This window comes from Marmota monax, unplaced genomic scaffold, assembly GCF_021218885.2.
Source record: "Marmota monax isolate L192 unplaced genomic scaffold, Marmota_monax_Labrador192_F-V1.1 WCK01_AAM20220418_F8-fsc00028, whole genome shotgun sequence".
NCBI lineage: Eukaryota > Metazoa > Chordata > Mammalia > Rodentia > Sciuridae > Marmota > Marmota monax.
Genome location: NW_026694779.1, coordinates 7,902,273 through 7,925,678, shown reverse-complemented (window position 1 = coordinate 7,925,678; position 23,406 = coordinate 7,902,273). Strand labels below are relative to the sequence as shown.

Genomic DNA, 23,406 nt, shown 5'->3' with positions numbered 1-23,406 from the left:
TAGTCGCCCCCCACTATCTTGCTGTGCCAAGAGCTGGGATCTATTTTTTCATAGATTAACTTTATTCATTGAGCATAGAGATCAACCCTAGTTTGTAACTGAGAGTGGTAGATTGTGGCTTTTTCTTTTACTGTGATCTTAGAAAAATTAGCTCTAACTGGTAATTATTTCAGTGGTAATAACAATCCTAACTCACCAAAGGGGCTTAACATGTACCAAGTGTTCTGTATTCCTGTCTTTGCGAAGTTCAGCCGCCCCCCAGGGATCCTCTGAGTGTGTGAACACGTGGGGAGACTGAACCTATTTCCACACCCCCCCCCACAGTCATTCCTATCCCTCTTCCTGTTTGTAAGGTAGTCAGAAACGCAGCTGCCACCTCCGTTGAAAAGACAGTCTTTCCTCTAGAATCTTCCCAGAGGGGCTTCTCAGGAGTAAAGAAGCAATTTCTCCCTTTTCCTAGAAACCATCTTCCTTCCATGACCCTTTCATCATCAAGCACACCCCCCCCCCCAAAACACCTCATTCTCTCATCTGGCTAGAGAAGAACAAAGCGTTACAACCATTAGTGTTCCCCTGCCCAGGTGGCGGGGTTCTCCACCTGGCAGAGTTGGTCTACGGAGGTGAGGGATTCTCGGGAGTCTTTCTTAGAATAGCCTCTCAGTTGAACCTGGAAAGGGGGAAAAACAAAAAACTTCTCAGAATGGCAAACAGAGTGTTTGCTTCTTACAGTCCAGCCTCCTCCTCCTCCCTCCTTCCAGTCAAGGACGTTTCAAGAGGCTGGTCAGTGCCGCCCCCACCTCCTAACTTCAGGGTGTGCCTTTGCAGGGACTTTTCCAACTTTACCTAGAAAAGAAGTAACCAGAACCCAGCGCTTGTGGTCAGCCTGCTTCCGGCTGTGGCTTCAGTTAGTCTGTCTGCTCTGACAGAGGAAGCAGTGACAGGAACTGCCCTGGTTGGACCAGGAGGTCCGTGCAGACAAGGCTGCATCACACTGGCATGTGAGATGGCCAGCAGCGAGGAGAGGGAGGGGAGCAGAGACGCATGCCACCCACAGACCCTCTCCCAGCCCTGCAGCCACACGCACTGGCCCCAAGGTGAATCCCTGTGTAAACAGAGTTTGTTGAACAGCACTTTCCAAAAAGGCAGTAGAAGCCAGAACAGTGAGACGTGGGATTGTGCAAACATGCTGGACCTTGGGACACCGGCTAGCTGGAGAGCTGTGGGTGACAGGCCTCCCTGGAATGATGGAGCACACAAGCTCACCATGTTGAAAGTCTTAGCTAAAGAGAAGGTCCCTGGATTTGGTCGTTGTCTCTGCTCCTGTGCAAGGCACTGGGAGAGTCTAAACATTTTCATGTGGGATTGGGATTCCCTGTGCTCAGGTGGGTCAGGTCAGTGGAGTTTCTCTTCCTGAGCAGGAGGCAAAACCAGCTGGAAAGGGAGAGGACAGCTTGGCTAGAATCGCTAATTAATTTAACTACTGGCTACTGTTTGATAATTGGAGATTTGACTCAACATCCCAGGATGTTTAATTAAAATGCTAGGGTTGTGGCTCAGAGGTAGAGCTCTTGCCTAGCACTTGGGAAGCCCCGAGTTCGATCCTCAGCACCACACAAAAATAAAATAAAGGTATTGAGTCCAACTACAACTAAAAAGATATATATATAAAAAATAGTGGCAACACCCGGGATCTACCCACTTCTGTGTGTGCTGTCCAGGGCGTACCATTCCCTGCAGTTTGTTTTGTGCAGACTGGGATATTGGAGGGGTCCCACCCACCCCAGCTTTTCATAAGGAGGCTTTGGAGAGGAGCCTGTAGCAGGGGGCTGGGAAATGGAGGAGAGAGTGTTATCCCTCATACGTGGTCCCCAGCAAACACAGCCTCCCTGTGAAGGGGTAGATTTTGAAGTTGGATTCAGTTGCACGGCATTTTTTGAATTAAATATAAAAATATGTTCAATCATCTGCCATCAACTAAAATGGACACTCTAGAAAGATGTGTTTTTTTCTGCGTGTGCTTATATGTCTTCTTGGGCAGTGCCTTCCTGCCCCAGGATTATAGGTGTCCTACTGACAAAAGCACAAATCAAGTTAAAAAAAAAAAAATTAAATCACAGGATCTGAGAGCCTCTGCTTCAACAATGAGATGAGTGGCAGTCATCCTCGTGTCAGGGTCCCCACCTCCCCCCCAGAACACGTGTAGGCACTCAGGCCTTGGTGCCAGCTAGGTGGTTCAGCTAGGGAGCTGACATTTTCAGGGCACAGACCCCGTCTTTCCCATCTGTACTTCCTCATGCTCTCAGGCCTGGGCACAGAAATTGTGCAAGTTCCCGAAACAGCTCTTAAATGGAGGAAGTCTGTGCACTTTGCACCAATTTGTTTAAACACCTTTCTAAAGTTCTTCCTGGTGTCAGGGAACCACATACACTGTGAAAGCAGGTGGGAATCTGCCACAGAACAATTCTCATTTTCATCTGTCATTGTCTGATCACTTGTCATTAGAATAAGGATTAGAATAAGGAGGAGACGTGGCTCCCTGAGCTTTCTCTGTATGCAGACTTGTGCACGGATCTTCCAGAGACTTTTGAAGATGTCATTCATGTGGACTCTGGAAATCTTCACTTTCTATTTTTCTGGAGGGTTTGCTAAGCAAATGCATCCAGGAGAGGTCGGATTCACTTGCACCTCAGTGCTCAGTCAGCTAAAGTCCTGGCTGTTCCCTGAAATGGCAGCCACACCTGTCAGGCAGAGTGACTGGACCTCTTCCTGCCCTCTCCGATGTGTTGAGGCTGCCTTCTTGTCTGCTCTGTCTGTTCCTTTCTAGAGAGTCCAGGGTGCCAGACTGGCTTCCTACTGCTCTCTGCTGTATCCTCATCATGAAGCAGAGCACTGAGGGTTCCTGAAGTGCTTGTTGAGTTTGCCACAAGTATTTTTTTTAAATACTTTCCAGTGTTTACACTTCTTATTCAAATTCATATAACTATCAAATATCCGACCCCCACCAAAAAAAAATACTCAGTTGGAGCAGTCTATGATTTCTAAGCACTAGATAATTTTTAGGATCTGCTTTGAAAAATAGCGATTGGTTTCTTCCTGCCGCCTACCCCTACCCTCCCCAGCCCCTGACAAACTACTCTCCCTTTCAGAGCCTCGGATTTCCGCATCTTTACTTACAGTGGTGGGACTGGTGATCTCTTAAGTTCCCTCCTGGCAGTACGTTTTGTCACATCCCAGTTGATGGGCTAACTATGGGCTCCCGCCTTTGACAAAGCAAGTGAGACTTTTGTCTCCTCCTCTGGGATTAGTAGCAGTCACTGTGGTGTCCAGGACCTCTTATGCCTGGGTTGGGCTCCTGGCTTCTTCAGGTGGGTGCTCCCCATCCCCACTCCACAGCTGGCCCAGGAGGGGGAGGGAGCTCTTCTGAGAAGGTAGCTCCATTCCTCCAAGTTGCGCCAATATTGAAAGTGGGCTGTTTCATTGGTGGGAAAATGGGGCTATCAGGTCTGAAGGGTGGACACTGGGGCAGTGAATCTAATTAGTGATGGCCACACCATGGAAAACTGATTACCAGTGGAGAAACACTTATGTTTCTAAGATGGTAGCTTAAAAACTGTTATTTTGTGAAATGATCTTTTGCCTGTTACTCTGTGGTGGGAAATGAACAGAGGGGTACGTGAAGGCACTTGTGAATGAAGTGCTTATGTCAAAGTCTGGGAAGGCAGAGATCATCTCTTTCCTCCCCTGCAGTCATTGCAGGCGATTCCGACGTGCTGTTTTCACATGTCTTATCAAGGGTGCACACAGGACACAGTGTCGCTCCATCCTTCCACAAACCAGGGCAGAGTGTCTGCTGTGTTTTCCCAAAGGTGGCCCTGGCCCTCATGATGCAGGCGGGCTAGTGAGTTTCTGCCTGCGAGACTCTCCTGATGTCTTGAGCAAACACTCTAAAGTAGATGTGCTGCGCCTGTTGTGACATTTTCCAACTAGTTCTTATATGGTTTCTACCCTGTGAGGTTGCCTTAGGTCACGACACAGTTTAACCATTTCACTTGAATCATAATATTTAGGTATGCCTCATGGATTTTACTTTTCTTTGGGCGGGGGGCTACTGGGGATTTAACCCAGAAATGTTTCACCTCTGAGCCACATCTCCAGTCCTTTCTATTTTTTATTTTGAGACTGGGTCTTGCTAAGTTGAACAGGCTGACCTTGAGCGCCTCCTGCCTCAGCCTCCCTAGTTGCTGAGATCATAGACATGTACCACCACACCCAGTTGAAGCCTTCTGTGTATAACAGAGGTTGGCAAACTCTGACCAGCAGACCAAACCCAGCCTGCCATCATCAATATTTGAAAATAAAGTTTTATGGGAACACAGCCACACCATCCACTTATATATATGGTCTGTGGTTGTTTGTTACAACTACTCTGAGGACTACAATACAGAGACCATGTGGTCCACAAAGCCAGGAACATTGACTGTCAACATTCTCATTATATTAAAAAAAAAAAAATGTTCCTGACCCTTGGTGTACACAAAGCAGAGATAGCTTCATTGTGCGTGTTTGGGGAGGTAGAAGCATGATTACTTCTGGAAAGTCTATTAAACTCAGCCTGCCAAGACCAAAATGGGCCAGGTGAGGAGGACACCAGATATATCTGGAATGAGTCAGCTTTCTTCCTCTGGCTCGAGCTGCTCTTGTGCTCATACCTGCCTCTCTGTATAGAGCCTAGGTATGAAGAAAGCTGTGGAGGAGAAGGCGTATGTGGTGGGGAGGAAGTGAGGCCAGAAGAGAGGCAACCCATCTTGCTCACCAGCAGTGAGAAACACTGTGCCCTCGGGGAAGGAGGCCTCCTACAGTGGACAGCTCCCATTAAGCTTTTCAGCATGGGAAGAACAGGAAACCAGTAGGGTGGTGTCCATAAGCTCTGAAACTGGGAAAATGATTGGGGAGCCCCCAGGCCTTGTTTTCAGCCTCTTCAACGATCCCTTTACCAGGCACATTATATTGCACTTATCTGTTGAAATGCCCGAACCTGTGGGCTGTTAAAATCCGTTTCACTTCCACAATGTATGCAAACAGTTGTGCCCATATAATACTTTTTTAAAATATGCAGCATAGGGGGTTGAGGGTATAGCTCAGCTCATGCTTGCCTAGCATGTGTGAGACCCTGGGTTCAATCCTCAGTACCACATAAATAAATAAAATTTAAAAAGTTTAAGAATATGCAGCATACTATGAGCTACCTAGAGTAGGCAAGTTCAGATTCAGAAAATAAAATGGAGGCTGCCATCAGTGGTTTGGGATTTCAGTTGGGAAGATTGAAAAATGTTCTGGTTTCCAGGTACGGTGGTGCATATCTGTAACCCCAGCAATTCCAGAGGCTGAAGCAGGAGGATGGCAAGGTAGAGGCCAGCCTCACCAATTTAGCAACACCCTGCTTCAAAATAAAAAGGACTGGATTATAGCTCAGTGGTAGAGCACTCCTGGTTCAATCCCTGGTACCACAAAAAAAGAAAGAAAAATGCTGTGGTGATACTTGCACAGCAGTGTGAATGTACTTCATACCACTGCGCTATACACTTCAAAAATGGCTAAAGTCTGCTGTGCACATTTTACCACAATTTAAAACAGAACTCATCACCAGCCATATCCTGTGAAAAAACCAGAGCCCCCGAAGCAGTACTCAGAGTTGCAGATCAGGACTCTAATTTGGAAACCTTCTTTTCCCCTGAGTTAAATGTTAAAACAACTTCCTTTTCTAGGAATTAAGAGGTCCATTATGTTCCCTTTAAAAGATCATTACTGAATAGTTAAGAAGTATAATAGCACATTTGTTTCACAAGGGACAGCTCACATAGAGACGCCCCGTAGTCCAAACGGCATGGTATGGCGGCCTTTTTGCCCCTCTACTAACTCCCACTCTTTCTTTTTCCTTCATGTGGATTCTAGGAAAGAAACCTTGACTGGTTCCCCAGGATGAGAGCCATGTCCTTGGTCAGCAGCGATTCCGAAGGAGAACAGAACGAGCTGAGGAACCTGCAGGAGAAGCTGGAATCCACCATGAAGCTTGTCACTAATCTTTCTGGACAGCTGTCAGAATTAAAGGACCAGGTAAAGGAGGGAAACCCCGACTTCCCAACACACACATGCCCCTGAAATGGGACTGGAGGGGACAGTTCTGCAGTCGTCATGTTCCCATGTTGAAGTACTTAGCCTGAAAGTGGGGGACTGGGCAGGAGAGGACAGACCCTGCACCATCACAAGATAAGGCCAGTAGGAGTGGCCACTGCTTTCAGTGCTGCTAAGGACATGGTTTTAATATGGAAAAAAAAAAAGTCAAAATGCAAACTACTTTACCCAGGTACTGGACCAAAAAAAAACTAATTCTCTTTGCGGAGACAGAATGAAAAGCTCTTTCTTGTTTGGCTACTTAGCCCTCAGATTTCTCAAATCTTCATCCAAGAGATGTAAATTCGCCATCCTGGGATAAACTATAGTCATGGAAAAGCCTGTTTTGGTTCATTCGTTTGCCAAATGCTTATGAAGTGGCTGCCAGGTGCTGGGGATGTGATAGAAAGTGACAGAGACATAATCTCAGGTCTCCCAGAGGGTGGGAGTCCACAGAAGTACTGCCCTTCCTGCACCTAAGATAAATGCTTTACCTTTTAAGGTAAGGGGAGCAGATTTAAACCAAACCCTGTGTAACCCCTTAAATTGAACACTGTCACCAGGTGATTACCTAGTTATAGGATGGCCTGTGCCCTGCTCCTTAGCAGACTGATCTTGCATTTCTGTAGCTGATGGGGATAGTCATGTACAGACAGGTACAGTTCAGCATTTTAAGTTTCTGAAAGCTTTCTCTGTAGACTAGATGAATTTGGTCCAGGCAACTTGGCCCCGGAGGTAAGTTGCAGGGTGCACCCCCCAGGTGATTGGGTACATAACTGGCGAAGGCTTCATCTACCACCAACTCTTCAAGATAAAGCGGGATTATTAATTAGGCTCTACGCACTAAGTTCCATTCCTTTTGAAACTAAATTATTCCCAACTAAGCCCCCCCCAATGCCAGCTAGCCTCAGGTTTGGTTTTTTTTTTTTCATATGTATTCAGATATAAATTTTAAAAAGACGAATGAAGAAAGCAGACCTTATTGATGAAGGCTGCCTATAGCCCTGAGCTTGCTGGCATCCTAAAATGAATAATACCTGAAGACTAATCAAGATCTAACTAGATTACTTTGCTTCTTAACTGTTCGCCCTGCTGTGCAACATTTGACACATCTTGGCAAGACTGAACTGACTTGTGGTGCTGTGTCCTTGCCCGTCCGCAGGGCAATTTCTTAAAGACCCTCCCAAGCTCGAGTTCTCATCCTTTCCCTCTAGAGATATTCAATTTAATCAGATGTTTTAAATTAGGTTCCCAAAGAAGCTTACACTGATCTAGGACAGACAAATGAAGGAACTGGCTCACCAGAAAGTCTGGTGACATGCATCATGTGTGCTAGGTGTGCGTGGCACCAGAACTACAGCTATAGGTATATCCTGGCTCCCAAGTCCCACGGCAGCCCAAGTTTGTTCTTGCTCATTCGTGACTAATGCTCATTGTCACACCTGGATGCTCTTCAAGGGCTCATATCTTAATATGAGGAACTGGATATTTCCAGTTTACTAGAGAGTCTCTTAAAATTTGTCATACAAAACTGCTATATTTTGGGGTTTGCTGTGGTAAAACCAAGCAAGCCCTTCCCTCCAGCCTCTCCCAGTCCTTTGGGTGCTGAGAAGCTGCTGCACCGAGGACGACTCGGCAGACGCTTCTGTGCCTGCTTTGCACACCAGTGAGCGTGGTGCAAGAGTTGAGCCAAGTCATTTCACCCCAGGAACACAGGAGGCTCTTAGGAAACTTATGCAACTTTAGGGGACAGGGCCAGGATGGGAGCTCCTGACCCCCCCAGCGTGGGCTTGTTTTTGTGTTGTGTTTGTTTTGATTTGCTTTGTTTTGTTGCTGTACTCCATTTTCTTGTTCACTGTTTAAATTCTAATTTTTTTAAAAAAGAGGCCTAACGTTTCACAAGTTGTATCCTGCCCATTGGTGGAATGGGGGTTGCATTTTTTTAAATACAATGTAGAATCATTCCTCTTAAACTTAAGATTTGACTAAATATAGATGTTAGAACTAGAATGGTTTTATACTGCTTAATCCCAGGGCTTTTTCAATTTTTGGTTTTAAAGTTGAAAGCACGCCCCTCCCTGAGAAAGATTTTGAGATTGTAGCTTTTGCTATCTTCTAAGAAAAAAATAGTTCAAAGAAACATGAAGAATCAGTAACACATTCTTCAGCACTTTTCACAGGATTGCTCTGCTTAAGTTCTAAGGTGCCCAGAATTGCAGAAAAATTCAGCATAGCTTCTGCAGGGAGGGCACTTGCTTCCTTCAAAATGAACCAGTCAGTGTTTTCTTTCAATTCTATGGTTTCTAACAAACCTTTAGTGCATTTGCATGTTGAGTAGATTTGAATTTTAATGTTTGTTATAACAAAATTTCTTAAACCGTTTTGCATTTAAAAAGAATCGCACAGATAGATGTTGGAGAGCTCCTGGATCTGAAATAATTGTGAGAATTCTTGCCCTCAAAATGGAAAATTTTTGAATTAAGCCCCAGGAATGATTATCTATTACAGAGTTTCTTGTTCGTTATTTTCTAAAACAACCATGAAAGAACACCATTCACTGAGAAAAATGTGGGAAAACAGAAGCTGCTTCATCACTTAGATATTTTGTAGATCTTCTGAGCCCAAAACCAGCGTAATGGGACAAGGGTGGTTTCAATGTGGCTGGCTCTGGTTTTAATCCTTACTGTCCCTGACCTCTTTGGTGGTGGTTGTCTTAAATGACCAACTTGGGGAGGAACTGCTCCTATAGAATATTATTAGTCCACAGGTGGTTGGTCCTTTTTCTGTTATGCCAAGAATGGTTGGTTAGGATTGTTATGCTAAGTAAGTATTAATGATGCATCTCATCTTCAAGTTTCCCCTCCCAAGAGATTCTGAATACTAAATGTGATTCTCTTACATCCTTATTCCAAGGAGGAGAACTAATGTAAGACCTTAATATTTCTTTTTTGCATGTTTCCTTCATAATGCAAAAGAGCCTATATTGAGCAAAGGGTTAACTTTCTAGAAAATGCGTCTGCCTTCCCGTAGGACACTCACCCATCGTTGCTAGGAATATAAGAAGTGCTTGGAAATCTGGATCATGTTAGCATGTTACAGCATTTGGCATTTTTCATGCAAAAAGGTTATCTTACCAACATTAACTGCTTAAGGAATAATAATTTTTTAAAAAAAGATTAGAATATGGTCCCAAGTTGTGGAATGGAGGATTGAACAGACCTTACTGAATGCATTCATGTTCCTTATATTATGCTGGGATCATAAAAGAGGACTAAAACAACGTCTGCCCTCTTGGGTCCCATAATTAGCGAGCGAGATGGAGAAGTAGATTTCTCAGAGTTATGGTGTGGTGTGAGGAGCTGAGAAGCAGGTCCCGGGTCCACAGTGAGGCTGAAAGGGAAGAGTTCAGCTTCCACAGCCTTAAGCAGGTGGCTTCTGAGCTGGCAGAGAAACACAGTAAGGGGCTTCCCAGGAAAGGAACTGGCATGAGCAAAAGCATGACAATGCATGGCACGCTCAGGAATGGCAGAACGTTCTGGTTAATCCACATCGCCGCCTCAACCAACATTGAAAACCACAGAGTGGTCAGGTGCAGCAGTTGGTACAGGGACACAAAGATGAGAGGTCTAGCCTCTGCCTTCCAGAACCAACAGTCTAAATTGGGAGATAAGGAAGTTCAGCATGAATTATGCTTAAACCTAAGCAATGTACACCAGAGGTCTGCACAGATCGCTCTGGGAATAAGGCAACAGGGAGATGCCTACGACTGAGCCTAGGGAGAGGACTGGGGTCGAGACCGCAGAAACCTAGCCCAGGGTAGGGAGAGGAGCAGTCTGTGCTAGGCAGCCACTCCCAGATTCTGAACGCCATCATCCACACAGTTCTATTGAATCGATATTTGTATTCAAGAAACGCTTCAGTTCAATGTCTCAGTTTTTCAGGCGCATCATTTCGGAGCATAATTTTTCAGGACTGTAAAAAGCAACTCTGACAATATCTCCTGTTTAGAATGATTGAAATAAGGACCCTATTGTAACTTGAAAGCAGTTCTTCAAACACTATTAAGATCTGTTATAGAGCCAGGCATGGTGGTACACACCTGTAATCCCAGCAACTCAGGAGGCTGAGGCAAGATGATCAAAAGTTCAAAGCCAGTTTAAGCAACTTAGTGAGGCCTTACACAACCCCCAAAGACCCTGTCTCTAAAAATTTATATTTATTTATATATATTTATATATATATATATATATATAAAAATAAAAGGACTGGGGATGTGGCTCAGTGGTTAAGCACCCTGGCTCAATCCCCAGTACAAAAAAAAAAAAAAAAGTTATAAACCAGACTGGTGTTTTAGTGTCATGGGCGAACCTTCCTCCTGTGCCAGCCTTTGCTACCAAGAGGCTGTGCTCATTTGTGCCCTCGGCCTATGTGTGGTTGCATCTGACTTGTACAGCTACAGTATTCTTTGCTTCTGGTTTAGACTGGAATGAAAAGGAGGAATAAAGAATTCTAAACTAGTTTATATATTTCTATAAATACCAAGGTCAGCATTGCTTCCACTGCGCATTCTCAACTACGTGGGAACTCTGAGGAGTGTACCTGTATTATAAGTGGGACTTTTCTAAATGTTTTGATGTTAAAATCTCAACTGTGGTTACTTTAGATGTGAATGTTAATGGATAGCTTTGTTTCAGATGTCCAGAGAGAGAACCCTGTGACGTTAGGCAGAGGATCAACTATTTGCTCTGATATAGGTAACAGATCAGAATGCTGTTATAGTAAGATCTATAGATACATATAGCATGTGTGTGAATAGGCAGAATTGAGAAAACAACAGAGCCAAAAGCTATGTGAGCCGTGCAAGCCTGGGCTGGGCAAACCTGGATGGTCAGCAGTGTTGGCCCGGTTCCTTAGAAGGGTTGTAAGACTAAACCTGACCTCTAATTGTTATTGGATGATAACCACTGACAAGAAGACCAAACGCTTTAGCAATGCCCACTTCCTTCTCTTCTATCACTTAAGTGACAATAGCATTGACTTAAATGCAATCTTACCTAAAAAGCCAATGAGATTGATCAAAACAGGATTAGACATTGTGTGTGCTTGCTGTATACACTAGCTATCAAGAATTTTCTCCCATGCCACCTTTTAGATGAGAAAAAGATTATGTACCCCCAACTACCGGGCTCTTTCAACTTGTTCAAGTATAGGAAAATGTACCCAAAGTGATTGTGGCCGATTTTGAAAATTATTAATGAAAAGCTGTTCTAGAACAATGGTTCTCACAACATATTCCAGGCCAGTGGCGTCTTTGACCCTTGGGAACTTGTTAGAAATGCAAATTCATGGGCCCCACCTTGGACCTACTACATCCGTCTCTGCACGCCCTTTGATCTGTTTTCTAACAAAGCCTCTGGGATTGCTCTTGAACTTCAGTATGAGCCACAATTTTCTTTTTTAGGGCAACACAACAATCTTGGATAGATATGTACTTGGTATTTGAAATGATCCATTAGAATTAACTAAGAATTGGCCACTAACCTCTCTCAGTGGGGAGCATTAGGGGTTGGCAGATGTGATGACTTGGGCAAACCTAGAAAGCTTGAGCAGGACCTCAGGCTGGCAACTTAAGACTCCCTTGCTGGAGGCCATAGTGTTTTAGAGGTTGTAAATTTAAGAGAAAGAATGACCAAGTAATTGAGGAGTCAACAACCGGGAGGTAAATATGTATACATAAAAGAAAGGTTATCTCTAGTACCAATAATTATGGAAAGGAAAATGACAGAAAAAGTTTTAATACCCAGCTTTGAATTAAAAGAGCTCAGCAGCTTTAAATAGAAATTTCAGAAAAGTATTTTTCGTAGGGGATGAGCCGGTCAGGCTTACTAAATCCATCTGAATGCTTGGGATTATCCAGTTAAGGGTTATTGGATTCCCTCTCAGGATTACCTGTCTAGGGCATAGTTGGCGTAGAGGGACTCCAAGCTAAATGTCTGAGGGATCAGGCAGTGAAAGGATTGAATGGCTGGTGTTTGAATTCAATGGGGAATGTATTCCTTGTGCACGCAAAGCTGTCCTTAACCTAACAGAACCAGTGAATGTAGTATAGTGGGTGACACTTCTCTTCAAGAGTTGTCACTCACCCAAGGAAACTTTAGAGGCATCGGAAACATCCTCATTCAGTACCCTACAAAAAGCTTCTATTGAAAGCTTCCTTTTGGAAAAGTCTATTATAATTTAGATAAGAAGATTTACCAGGAGAGAAAGCATTTCCACAAGAGCCTAAAAATAATTACTTGAGAGGATAACTGATGTTCTAAAAAAGGAAAAAAAAAACAACCATTTCACACTGAAGCTAGGTAAGTTCTGTTCTTTCAGGATATTTTGTACCAAAAATCAGTTCAAGTAAAAACTAAGATTTAAGCCAGGCATGGTGGCCATGCCTGTAATTCCAGTGACTTGGGAAGCTGAGGCAGGAGGATCCCAAATTCCAGGCCATTTGCAGCAACTTACCAAGACCCTGTCTCCAAATAAAACAAAAAGGGCTAGAGATGTAGCTCAGTGGCAAGGCACACCTGGGTTCAACCCCTAATACTGGAAAAATGAGAAAGACCGACTTATTTTTGAGACAGGGTCTCACTAAGTTGCTTATGGCCTCACTCAGGTTTTGTGGCTGGCCTCCAACTTGCCATCTTCCTGCCTTCCAAGTAGCTGAGATTACAGGTGGGCACCACACACCTGACAAAAAAAACAAACAGTTCTGGTTCCAAAGCCTCTACGCTCTTTTTACTCCTCCGCCCTCACTCCTGTCCAGTTTTAGGAAACCAGAAAGGTTGGAGTAGGACCTTAAGCCACTTGCATACAACAATTTAATATGTATTTCCTAGAGCCTTTTTTTTTTTAAGACAGAATTTTTTAAAATATTTATTTTTTAGTTTTCGGCGGACACAACATCTTTATTTGTTTGTGGTGCTGAGGATCGAACCCAGTGCCATGTGCATGCCAGGCAAGCGTGCTACCGCTTGAGCCACATCCCCAGCCCTCCTAGAGCCAGCACCAACTGGGTCAAGGGAAAAGATCAGAATGCAGAAGATTAAGTAGACCCTACCTATTCCCGAGACTGCGCCCCATCCTCAGGAGCACTTCAGAGTGGAAACCCTCCCTTTTTGCTTTGGGTTGCGCAAGCCCTTTTTCATTGGAGCTTGGCTTAGGAAGTGGTCTCTCCTGGCCTTCAGTTACACTCAGCAGCTGTTGGTGGCCAGGGCCTTCTGGACAGTATTTGGTTATTCTGGATCTCAGGGAGCTGTGAGGACATTACTCATCTTCCCAGATGACTCTGTCACTTTTTTTTTTCCCCCCTCTAACCAACCTCAACAAGCATCAGTGGGGAGAGGAACCCAGCTAAGAGCGTGGACTTATTCTCTCTCAACCCTGGGATTCTGACCCTGCTGCTTTTCTGGGTCGTATGGCGTGTTGTCACTGTCGTACAGAGCCACCATTTTCCAATGAGTCCTTCAGTCATTTGGAAATGGGTTCGGGAAACAATCAAGAATCCTATGCTTTTCCCGTTTTTTTGTTTCCTTGTGAAACAAGGAGCAAGCTGTACCTGTGACTGTTGATTGCATGACGAGGTCATAGAATTCCCCATTCTGCCTCGGAAGATTCCCTTTTTGAAGCTGTGTTTGATACGGTGACAGTACACTATTTGTAGAAAGTGGGTTTCAGTACAAACCGTAACCACAGAGGTGAATCTATGGTTCAGAATATGATTTGACGTACAGGAAGTGTCTGGGTATAATGATGAAACTTTTTAACTTTCCAGATGACAGAACAAAGGAAGCAGAAACAAAGAATTGGTCTTCTAGGACATCCGCCTCACATGAATGTCAACCCACAGCAACCAGCATAAGCAAATGAGAGAGGAACTGTATTGACCTTTTTTAATTATTATTAGCGTGGGTATGGCTAATTAGTTCTGATTCACCCACTAAGGTGACATTTATGCTTAGTATATTTGTAAATAACTCAGTTTTATACTGTATGTATATGATTGCTACTCTAAAGGTTTGGATATATGTATTGTAATTAGATTTGTTGAACGGCATGATGACATTTCATTTGTGCCAAAAATATTAAAAATGCCTTTTTTGGAAGGACTAAAGAAAGCACCTGATTTGCACTTGAACCAGATTATAGATTTAAAAGCATATGACATGTATTTTGTATTTAAAACTAGAATAGCCAGTATTTATGTTTTTTATAAAACTGTGCAATATGAATTATGCAATCACAATAAGTCTGTAACTCCCCAGTGTCCTACAGGGAGTGCACATCTTTGAAGCTGGTGTGTTTGTTAATACTATGTAATAAATGGTTAAATATCAAATAATGCTGCTGCCAAAATTATATTACTAGTGAGTTTCAGGCCCCTGGGCATTTTGTACCATGTAATTATCCTACGGTGAAGCTGTTTGTCGTAGCTAGTGGCATCCGTGCCTGACAACGCTCCATGTCTATCAGCCGGCGTTCATTTTAAGAAACGCAACTTTAGTTTCAAGAATACTTTAAGCTTCTAAATTGATCACTTAAACTCTTTCTTTAAATCAGAGGCCACGGTAGATGCTCACTACTGTAGCTTGTGAGGAATGATGTTTTTAAAGGGAACTTTTTACACAGCGTTGGGAATCATCGTCATCTCCTGGGTGAGTTTGGATGTCACGGGATAGAGAAACGAGGACTGGATGGTTTCTAGAGTATTAGTCCAAACGGTTTTTCCTTCATCCAAACCAACATGCCCTTGTAGCTAAAATAATTAAAAGTATATACAACCAAATTAAGGTGAAATGGGAACTAGCCCCTTAGAACCCAGAGTTGGACACTGACATGTTATTCTTCTGGAAGAGCCACGTTGTGATTTTCTTTCTGTGTCACATAATTTCTTTTCGGGATGGATGGAAAGTATGAAAGGAAACTTTTATACCTGTTGCCTAGTTTTGTACATGGGTCTCATTTTACTAGAGAATCTCTCTGCAAAAATGTTTTAAAAAATGTATTGAAAGCAGAGTTCTGAAATGAGTCAAGTTTGTAAATGCATATATGAAAGTATTTAATAAATGATGCAGAATCATATGCAGTAACTGGTGGCTTTCATTGGGTGTTTCTTTGTGAATTACTTTCTTTAGGACCAACTTCAACCCCAGCTGGTTTGGTTATCAAAATGATTCAAAAATGCTGAGCTGAATGTTGAAAAAAAATGACAGTGACTGAGAACCACTGGAACAAGTATTGGGGAGTGTCTGATACACTATTCCTTTTTTCATCTAGGATGCTGACTGCCAGTCTGGCTGTCATGGGTACCCTGATACTCTTGACAAAAATCAGGCATGTTCTGTCTCAGAGGCTTTTCCCATGGATTTTTTTTTTTTTTTTTTGCATTTTAAAAAATTATTTATAATATTGGGATACATTTGTCATAATCACAAAAGCATGGAATATAATTTGCTCTAATGCAGTCCCAAGCACTGCCCTCGCCCCCCACACTGATCTTTCTGTACTTTATTTATAGTTTTTTTAATTACTATCCTGTGGATGTACTTGGTATTGAGCGTCACTGTGGAATACCCACACATGCGCATACAAACGTTCAGTCAGACCCATTTCACTGTTCTTCCCTCTCCTGATCCCTCCTTCCTCCCCCTCAATCCCCTTTGTCTACTTCTCTCTCCTCTTTCTTGGAACTGGGGCTCGAATCCAGGGCTTCTTGCGTGCGAGGCAAGCCCTTTCCTCTATTTTAGTGAGATTCCCTTTTTTCTCTCCTTTCTCTCCCTTCACCCTTAGTTTGGACTTTTGCTGGGGATCTTTCTCTTGGTACCTACCGGTGTAAGCATCACTAACAGCTGGTTTCAGGCCACCTGGTCAGGGTCCTCCAGCAGAGTCTCTAAAATGTTTTTGTTTTGGATGTGAGAGTTGGCTTTGGGGGAAAACAAATGTAGAAGAACTTGTCCCTCCTCAAGGCAGTGATCACGCTGGCTGCTGTTTTTGACACCGATTTTTGCTATACTTTAATAAGTATGAATAATTCCCACCCAACGCTGGGAACTGGATCTGGATGAAGTTACAGCTAAACGATGACTTTTTATAACCAGTGCTTCTCCTTTATAAATTTGATACAAAATGAACGATTTTGGTATCTCTACCAAATTTTTCCATCATAAGACCAGCCCAAACTAGACGCCTGCTTTTATCTGAACCCAGAACGGCTTCAGTGCTCAACCCCACGACAGGCACCTGAGCCAGCAAGGACTTGCTCTCCCCAGGGCTTTCTCTTTGATGTCTCCCGCTGCCTGACACAATGTGGCAGCATGTGTGGTTTGTCTCCCAAGCCCCTGCCAGTTCTCTGGAAAGTTCTGCAGTGACATGTCGAGGTGGCAGCTTCTACAGGTTTGTCATGTTTAATTTGAATCCTGTCACTGAAGATACAAATCTTCATTTGGTTTGCCAGCTTCAGCATCACTGAAATTGGAATGTCACTCCACCCTGCATGCAGCAAGTCCTGCCCTTGGAGTAAGGGTGCCACCACTGGAGTGACTGCCCCCAAAACGAGGTCTTAAGGTCAAGGCTGTGGCCCCGCTATGCAACTGCCACTCTGCCCATCTTCTCCCTCACCACCTTCCCAACACCTCTCTTGGCTTTCCTAGCCTTTAGAGTCACCTGTCCAGACAGGAGTGTCATCAGACCCAGCATCAAATATGGGGTACGGGACTAACATGCAGGAAAGCCATTTTGCCTCCCTCTATTTGATTTTAAAAGTTTACCTAGCCAGGTATGGTGGCACACACCTGTAATCCCAGCAACTTGGGAGGCTCAGGAAGGAGTATCACAAGTTCAAGGCCAGCCTCAGCAACTTACTGCAGCCCTAAGCAACTTAGTGAGACCCCATCTCAAAAATAATAAAGGGATGGGGATGTGGCTCCGTGGTCAAGTGCCCCTGGATTCAATTTGCAGTACCCAAAACAAAAGTCTGCTGCCACACACCAGCTCACGTTTTAAACACTGTCAGATTTCCTTCTCTAATACCACTGGCTAAAGAGCAGGTCTTAGAAATTCCATTCCATTTAACATTTATGGCGTCTTACCCTTTTCTTCTTCTGTTCCTGAAATTGTACAGTTATAAACCTGTTTCCCTCTGTAAGGAAAGCTGCCATTCTGGCTATGGTCCTAAAGCTCTAAATGATATCCCCTCCTGTATGATTTTTCTTAGCTCTATTTTTTCTTCGCTCTATCTTTACTCCTCTCAAACATGCTTGCTTTTGTTTGTTTGTTTGTTTTGTTTTCCTTCCAAGTCCATGTTCTTTATTCATTATTCTTCATTTGACATTTTTAAAATTTGGTTGTACTTTCTGAAAACGGACTACTTGATTTTGCTCCAGTAAAACCCACACTTTCACTCTGTTTAAATTACTAGTTCCTATCAAATAATAAAGCAAGCTGACTTTATTTGCAAAAGCTGATCAGCAACTCAGTCTTTGCAGCAGCTAACCAAACAAAGCTTTACATATAAGCGAATGGAAAACTATCAAGATCTTTTCAATAAGTAATTAACCTGTTTCAAAAAATTCAATTCTTGATTTCTTATCCTTTCCTGTAGATACTTTAGATAAAGCATTAATAGGAAATAGCCTAAAAGTTTCTGATAGTTATTTCAAGTCTAATCAGAAGACCATTAATTAGGAAAATGTACTCCTCTAAAAATATTAGGAGCAGGCCAGGCACAGTGGAACACACCTGTAATCCCAGTGGCTCAGGAGGCCGAGGCAGGAGGATCACAAGTCTGAGGCCACCCTGGGCAACTTAGCAAGACCCTGTCTCAGAATATAATAAAAAGGGCTATTCCTCAATAGTAAAGAACCCCTGAGTTCCATCCTCAAAAACCAATATAGAATATAATAACATACTTCTAGAAAGAAGTTGGATTTTTGCCAAAATGATGTTTTTACAGATTAGGAAAGGGAAAAAAAATTGTGTTTATTAAAAGACTTTATAATAGAACTCACCTTACATAAGAAAGCATATAAAGATAGACTCTTATTGGAGGCTTTTGAGAAAATATGATCTACTAAGCCACATTACAGAAATGAAACTTTTTGTTCTTTTTTTTTGGGGGGGGGGCTGGGAATTTAACCCTGAAGTGCTTTACTACTATGCCACAACCCCATCCCTTTTTTTTATTTTTGAGACAGATTCTCACTAAGTTGCTTAAGATCTTGCTTAGTTGGTAAGGCTGGCCTTGAACTTGAGATCCTCCTGCTTTAGCCTCCTGAGATGTGTTCCACTGCACCCAGCAGGAATAAAACTTGTTTTAAAGATAAGAAATTAAGCCCCAAATAGGTAACTTGCCCAGAGACTTGGCTCCAAAACAAACAGGATATCCTGGCTTAGACAAATACGTAGCTCTTCCGATTGCTGTCTTCCTTCCAGAACAGAGCTCTACTATTTTATCAGTCACTACTTTCCAGAACAGTTCTCCCTGATTCCTACATGTGGGACAACACAAATTGACTCACTTTTCTTTTCAAATGTCTCTCATAAGAGAATCTACGAATTAGAAAGTATTGACTAGGAATCCCTTATGAAGACTGAAAACTCTGTGGCAGAGATAAGAACCAGGTGATCTTCTAACACTTCTGACAACTATACATTGCATATGTAAATACCTCATAGTTAGCTGCATTTTTCCAAAGGAGAATCATTCTCCACCCAATCAGGATGGCTGCCTCTAAGCAAAAAGTTTCAGGTCTGCTGGTATTCTGTCCAAATGCAGAAGTCGGTATCTATTAGCAAACTCTTTGCTCTTCTTTACACTGATAACTTGCTAAAATCAACTAGAATGTTGGAAAACCCCCATCAAGATTTCGATTTTACAGAAAGTACCCAAAATTCCACCAGTTTTGCATCACAAAGTAGTGGTTTAAGTCAAGTTTAGAGTAAAACACCATGTGTGTGGTTTTTGTGGGTGGTTGCAACTCAAAATGACTTAGGCTTCATCAATTATCTGACAGGAGAGAGCAATGATGGCAATTATAATTAGGAGAATTATGATCCTAACAAATACTTTTTCCACCTTGAGCACCGGCTGCCATATTGACCAACTCTCATAACCTAAAGGCCAACTCAGAAGCGTCACTAGCCTTCAGGTCTGGACCTAAAAACCTAGCAACAGAAAGAAAATTAAAAGGTAGACCACTGTCACGTGTTTCACATTTATTTGATCAGCTTAGACAATGCCTATGGACTCTCCCCATGGTGGCATTTTAAACTCATTCGGTACAACAAATCTCTAGCCTACTGGAGTGCCACTTGAAAGAAAAAAAAAAAACCAAGGGAGAAACTAACAATTCTTTAAGTTCATGACAAACTAGTGTGAAAGAGAATCCTCACACCTAGAAGTGAAACTTCCTCATCCGCCCAGCCTGGAAAGAAAAAGAAAGCTAAAAACCACTATAGAATAAGATTGCAGAGTTTCAGAAAACCCCTAAGGTGGGTTCTGAACAATAACACAAAGAGTCCCATAACATCAGTGCTCACTGCATGCAAGAACCGCAAATGGAAAGAGTTTGCCAGCATTTTTTGTAATTGACCTCAACAAAAAAAGAAAATTACACACACACACACACACTTATATTTATAGCTGGTCCCATGTATATGAAACTTAAGAAAATTCAGGATTTTAATCTATTCGCTCCTCAGCATATGCAAGACATTTATTTCTTTTTTCACAAATGTATCACCAACAGCATCTCAGAAAAGCTGGGCATTCTCTGTCAAAGCTCTCTAGAAGAAAGCTTAAGATTTGGTTTGACATTGGAGACCTGAGCCACCCAGGGTTTAGGAGCTGAGTGCACCAGAGCCCAGGGGCAGCACAGTGGGGTGGAAAGAACATAGACCTTGAACTTGAGAAGCCTTAATAGCTCAACCACTTCCATGTTATGACCTTGAGCAAATGATTTAATTATTTCCATTTTCAATTCCCCCCTTCCAAAGAGTAAAGAATACTTGAATTTGGTTCTTTGGACATGATGAACATTAAGACAATACATGCCAAATGTCCAATACGTACTCAAGTCACATTATCACCCATTCCTTCGCAGCATAACCATGTCCTATTTCTCTCCTATCCACAACCCCAGCTAACAACTGCATGACCAAAAGCTACTTTCTGTTCCTACTGAATTGCTCTGATGTTGTTACTGTGGGATCCTATATCTGTAGTCTTCACATGACATGTTTGGGTCACATCCAGTCATTTTAAAATTTTATCTCAACCAAATTCCATTTTAACCATCGGTTCGAACTGAATAATTCATAAAGAATGAAACCTAATCATACAGCGCATGACTTCCAGATAATTATTCCTCATATTTGTGATCAATGTGGAATTTGAATCTGAATTCTCTAAAGAATCTGCAAGGAAAGAATTTTTATCTTGGGGATATGTATTTCCTTAGTTTATGGAGCCTCCCAACGTTGGCAAGTAGTATCTTGGGGTGACTCAGATATCAGAGACACCATCTTTCACTTAACATTCAAATACAAACTCTGCACCATATTGCACAGAACTACAAAGGCCCAGAACCTTCCTTAGTAATTTCAAGGACCCTAGAAGGTACTTAAACCTTTCAAATGATACCTTGCCTCTTTTTAATCCTAAATCCTGATTTCAACCCAAATCTCTGTTCCTTCTCACCATCTCCCCCTCTCTCTTGGTGGGGAGCAGGGAGAACTACTAGGGACTGAACCCATGGGCACTTTACCACTGAGCTACAACCCCAGCCCTTGTTATTTTTTGAGACAGGATTTCGATAAATTGCTGAGGCTGGCCTCCAACTTGTAATCCTCCTGCCTCAGCTTCCAGAGTTGCCGAGATTACAGGTGTGCGCTGTCAAACCTGGCTACATCTCCATTCTCTTTATTGCAGTTCACCCCCAGGGTGGGTCCAGCCCTCTCTCTGTTCTGCCCCCAAAGCATCATTAATATGTGGATGTTGTGAAGAAAAGACCTTTACTGCAAGAAAATTACAGTAAGAAATAGGAAACAATTTAAAACAGCCATCAGGGCTCCCTCCCCTTCCTTTGGACAGACAACCTCTCAGCCTGCTGGGGGCCACTATCTCTCTCCCACTCTTCTTGCTCAAACAAAAACAAACCTTCAGTTTCAGGTAAATCAGAAATTCCTATTTACTCTGTAGATCCCACTCCCATCTAAATTAGCCCTTTTACCTTGGCCCAACAGACTAATTCTGCAGTCCTTAGCTGCCAACTCACAGAGCAAACTGGCCTTTAAAATAGCATTTTTTTTTCCTTCCTGATATATTCCTATCTTACCAAACAAGAAATCTCGGCCAACACAGAACTAATCTGGGATTCACAGCCAGATCACCCGATTTCACAAATCATCTCCATTCTTCCACATTCTAGGGCTTCACTAGCTGAGTGCACCCAGCTGGGGTCCCATGCCTCCACCTCCCCTGATCACCTGTCTGGGGAAATCTCTTAAGTATCAGACGGGAGTTCTAAAAGATGCCAAGGAAGGTCGGGGTTCTTAGGGCTAAAGTGGCCACAAGATCATTTCTGTATCCTCAGGACCTAGCACAGTTCCTCCCAGAAAGGAGCTCAATGCATTTGAAGGGGATCTTCCCTTAATCTGTCTGAGGGTCTTGGAGTCAAGGACAATGAAGTATTCCACTGAGGAAAGAATAGCTAGCAATGGCCCCAAAAGGAGTGGCATATAGAACTAAAGATCAGGCAGTAACTACAACCTGAGTACTGGGGACCACACTATTTGATCCTGAAACCCAACCACCAAGCAGCTACCCAAGAGAAATGAAAATTTATGGCTACACAAAAACCTCTATGCAAACTATAAACAACTTTGTTGCCAGGTGCAATGATACACACCTGTAATTCCAGCAATTCAGGAGGTTGAGGCAGGAGAATCACAAATTCAAAGTCAACCTCAACAATTTAGCAAGACCTCCTTCTCAAAAAGAAAAAAAAAAAGGCTGGGGATGGAGCTTAGTGCTAGAGTGCCCCCGAGTTCAATTCCTAGTACACAAGCAAATAAATACAGACAGATAATTATTAACACTATCCCAAGTGGAAACAATCCACATGTCCATCAACTGGTAAATGGATACACTGTGGTAGAAACCTACAATGTCGATTGTGAGGCAGGTGGCCCACAGCCCACCTTCTGAGAAGCGCCCCTCATGTTCGGGTTGATTCACAACACTCAGCCTTTTTAGCACATTCAGTGCACACACATTTTGAACAGCGTATTTCACAGAGTTGGGTACAAGAATAAGGGCCAAAAATCTGCTCACTAGGGAGCCTGGTAGAGCTGGCAATGGGACTTTGAAATTTTTTTTAAATGTGTGCTACCACTTAAATTTTTTTTTTTACTTATTGCCTGTGTTTTAGAACTTGTAAATGTCATGTTGCACTAGTTTCCTATTGATGCTATAACAAGTTACCAAAAACTTAGCAGTTTAAGACACCGCCACTAATTTATTATCATGTAGTTCTGTCTAGGCTCCTTCTGGAGGCTCTAGGGAGAAAGACTGCCTCGTCTTTTGCAGCTTCTTGGGGCTGCCTGCCTTCCCTGCCAGAGCTAGAAGTGTCCAGGTGAATCTCCTGCATCCTGCTTTACTCTGACCCTCCTGCCTCCCTCCCTCCCTCACCAGAACCCTGGAGTACCTGGCTTGGCTTCCACCTGCATGATCCAGGAAATCTTCCATCCCAGGATGCTTAATCACACCTATAAAGTCCTTTTGCCATGTTTGGTAGCATAGGTCTTAGTGGTTAGGACACATGTTTACTGTGGCCACTATCCTGAGTACCGTGTTCACCCATATAAAACCTAGGCAGGTTAAGACAAAAACAATGCTCGAAGGTGTATATACACATGTGTGTGTATATATTTTTTTGTTGTTGTTTGGGGTTTTTGTCTAGCTCTGAGTGACTTAAATTCAACCAGAAAGGTCACATTTTCTCATGGTCCAAACAGGCTGAACGAGTCAATTCATTAAAGATCATATAACTAATAAAGCTACATATGATTACTTAAGAGCCTGTTGCTCTAAGACACATCAAAAACAACCATAAAAAGATGCTTACTTTTTTTTTTTTAGACAAATACATGGACAAATACATTGAAATCTTTTTACTCAGGTTTTGTGAG

The 23,406-nt window shown here is 42.9% G+C and overlaps 1 protein-coding gene across 13 annotated transcripts in view; it reads left to right on the top strand.

Annotated features, from left to right (window-relative positions):
• Itpr1 (inositol 1,4,5-trisphosphate receptor type 1) overlaps positions 1-23,406 on the top strand; it is a 391,805-nt gene that overhangs the window by 292,036 nt on the left and 76,363 nt on the right. For 7 of the 13 annotated variants that reach the window (XM_058572993.1, XM_058572995.1, XM_058572999.1 and 4 more), the window contains one exon: positions 5,953-6,114. In XM_058572993.1, coding sequence (XP_058428976.1) covers positions 5,953-6,114 — 162 coding nt within the window. Of the gene's footprint in view, positions 1-5,952; positions 6,115-13,993; positions 15,309-23,406 lie in introns of those variants that run through there. The other 6 variants (XM_058573001.1, XM_058573000.1, XM_046425625.2 and 3 more) reach the window with 1 other exon arrangement.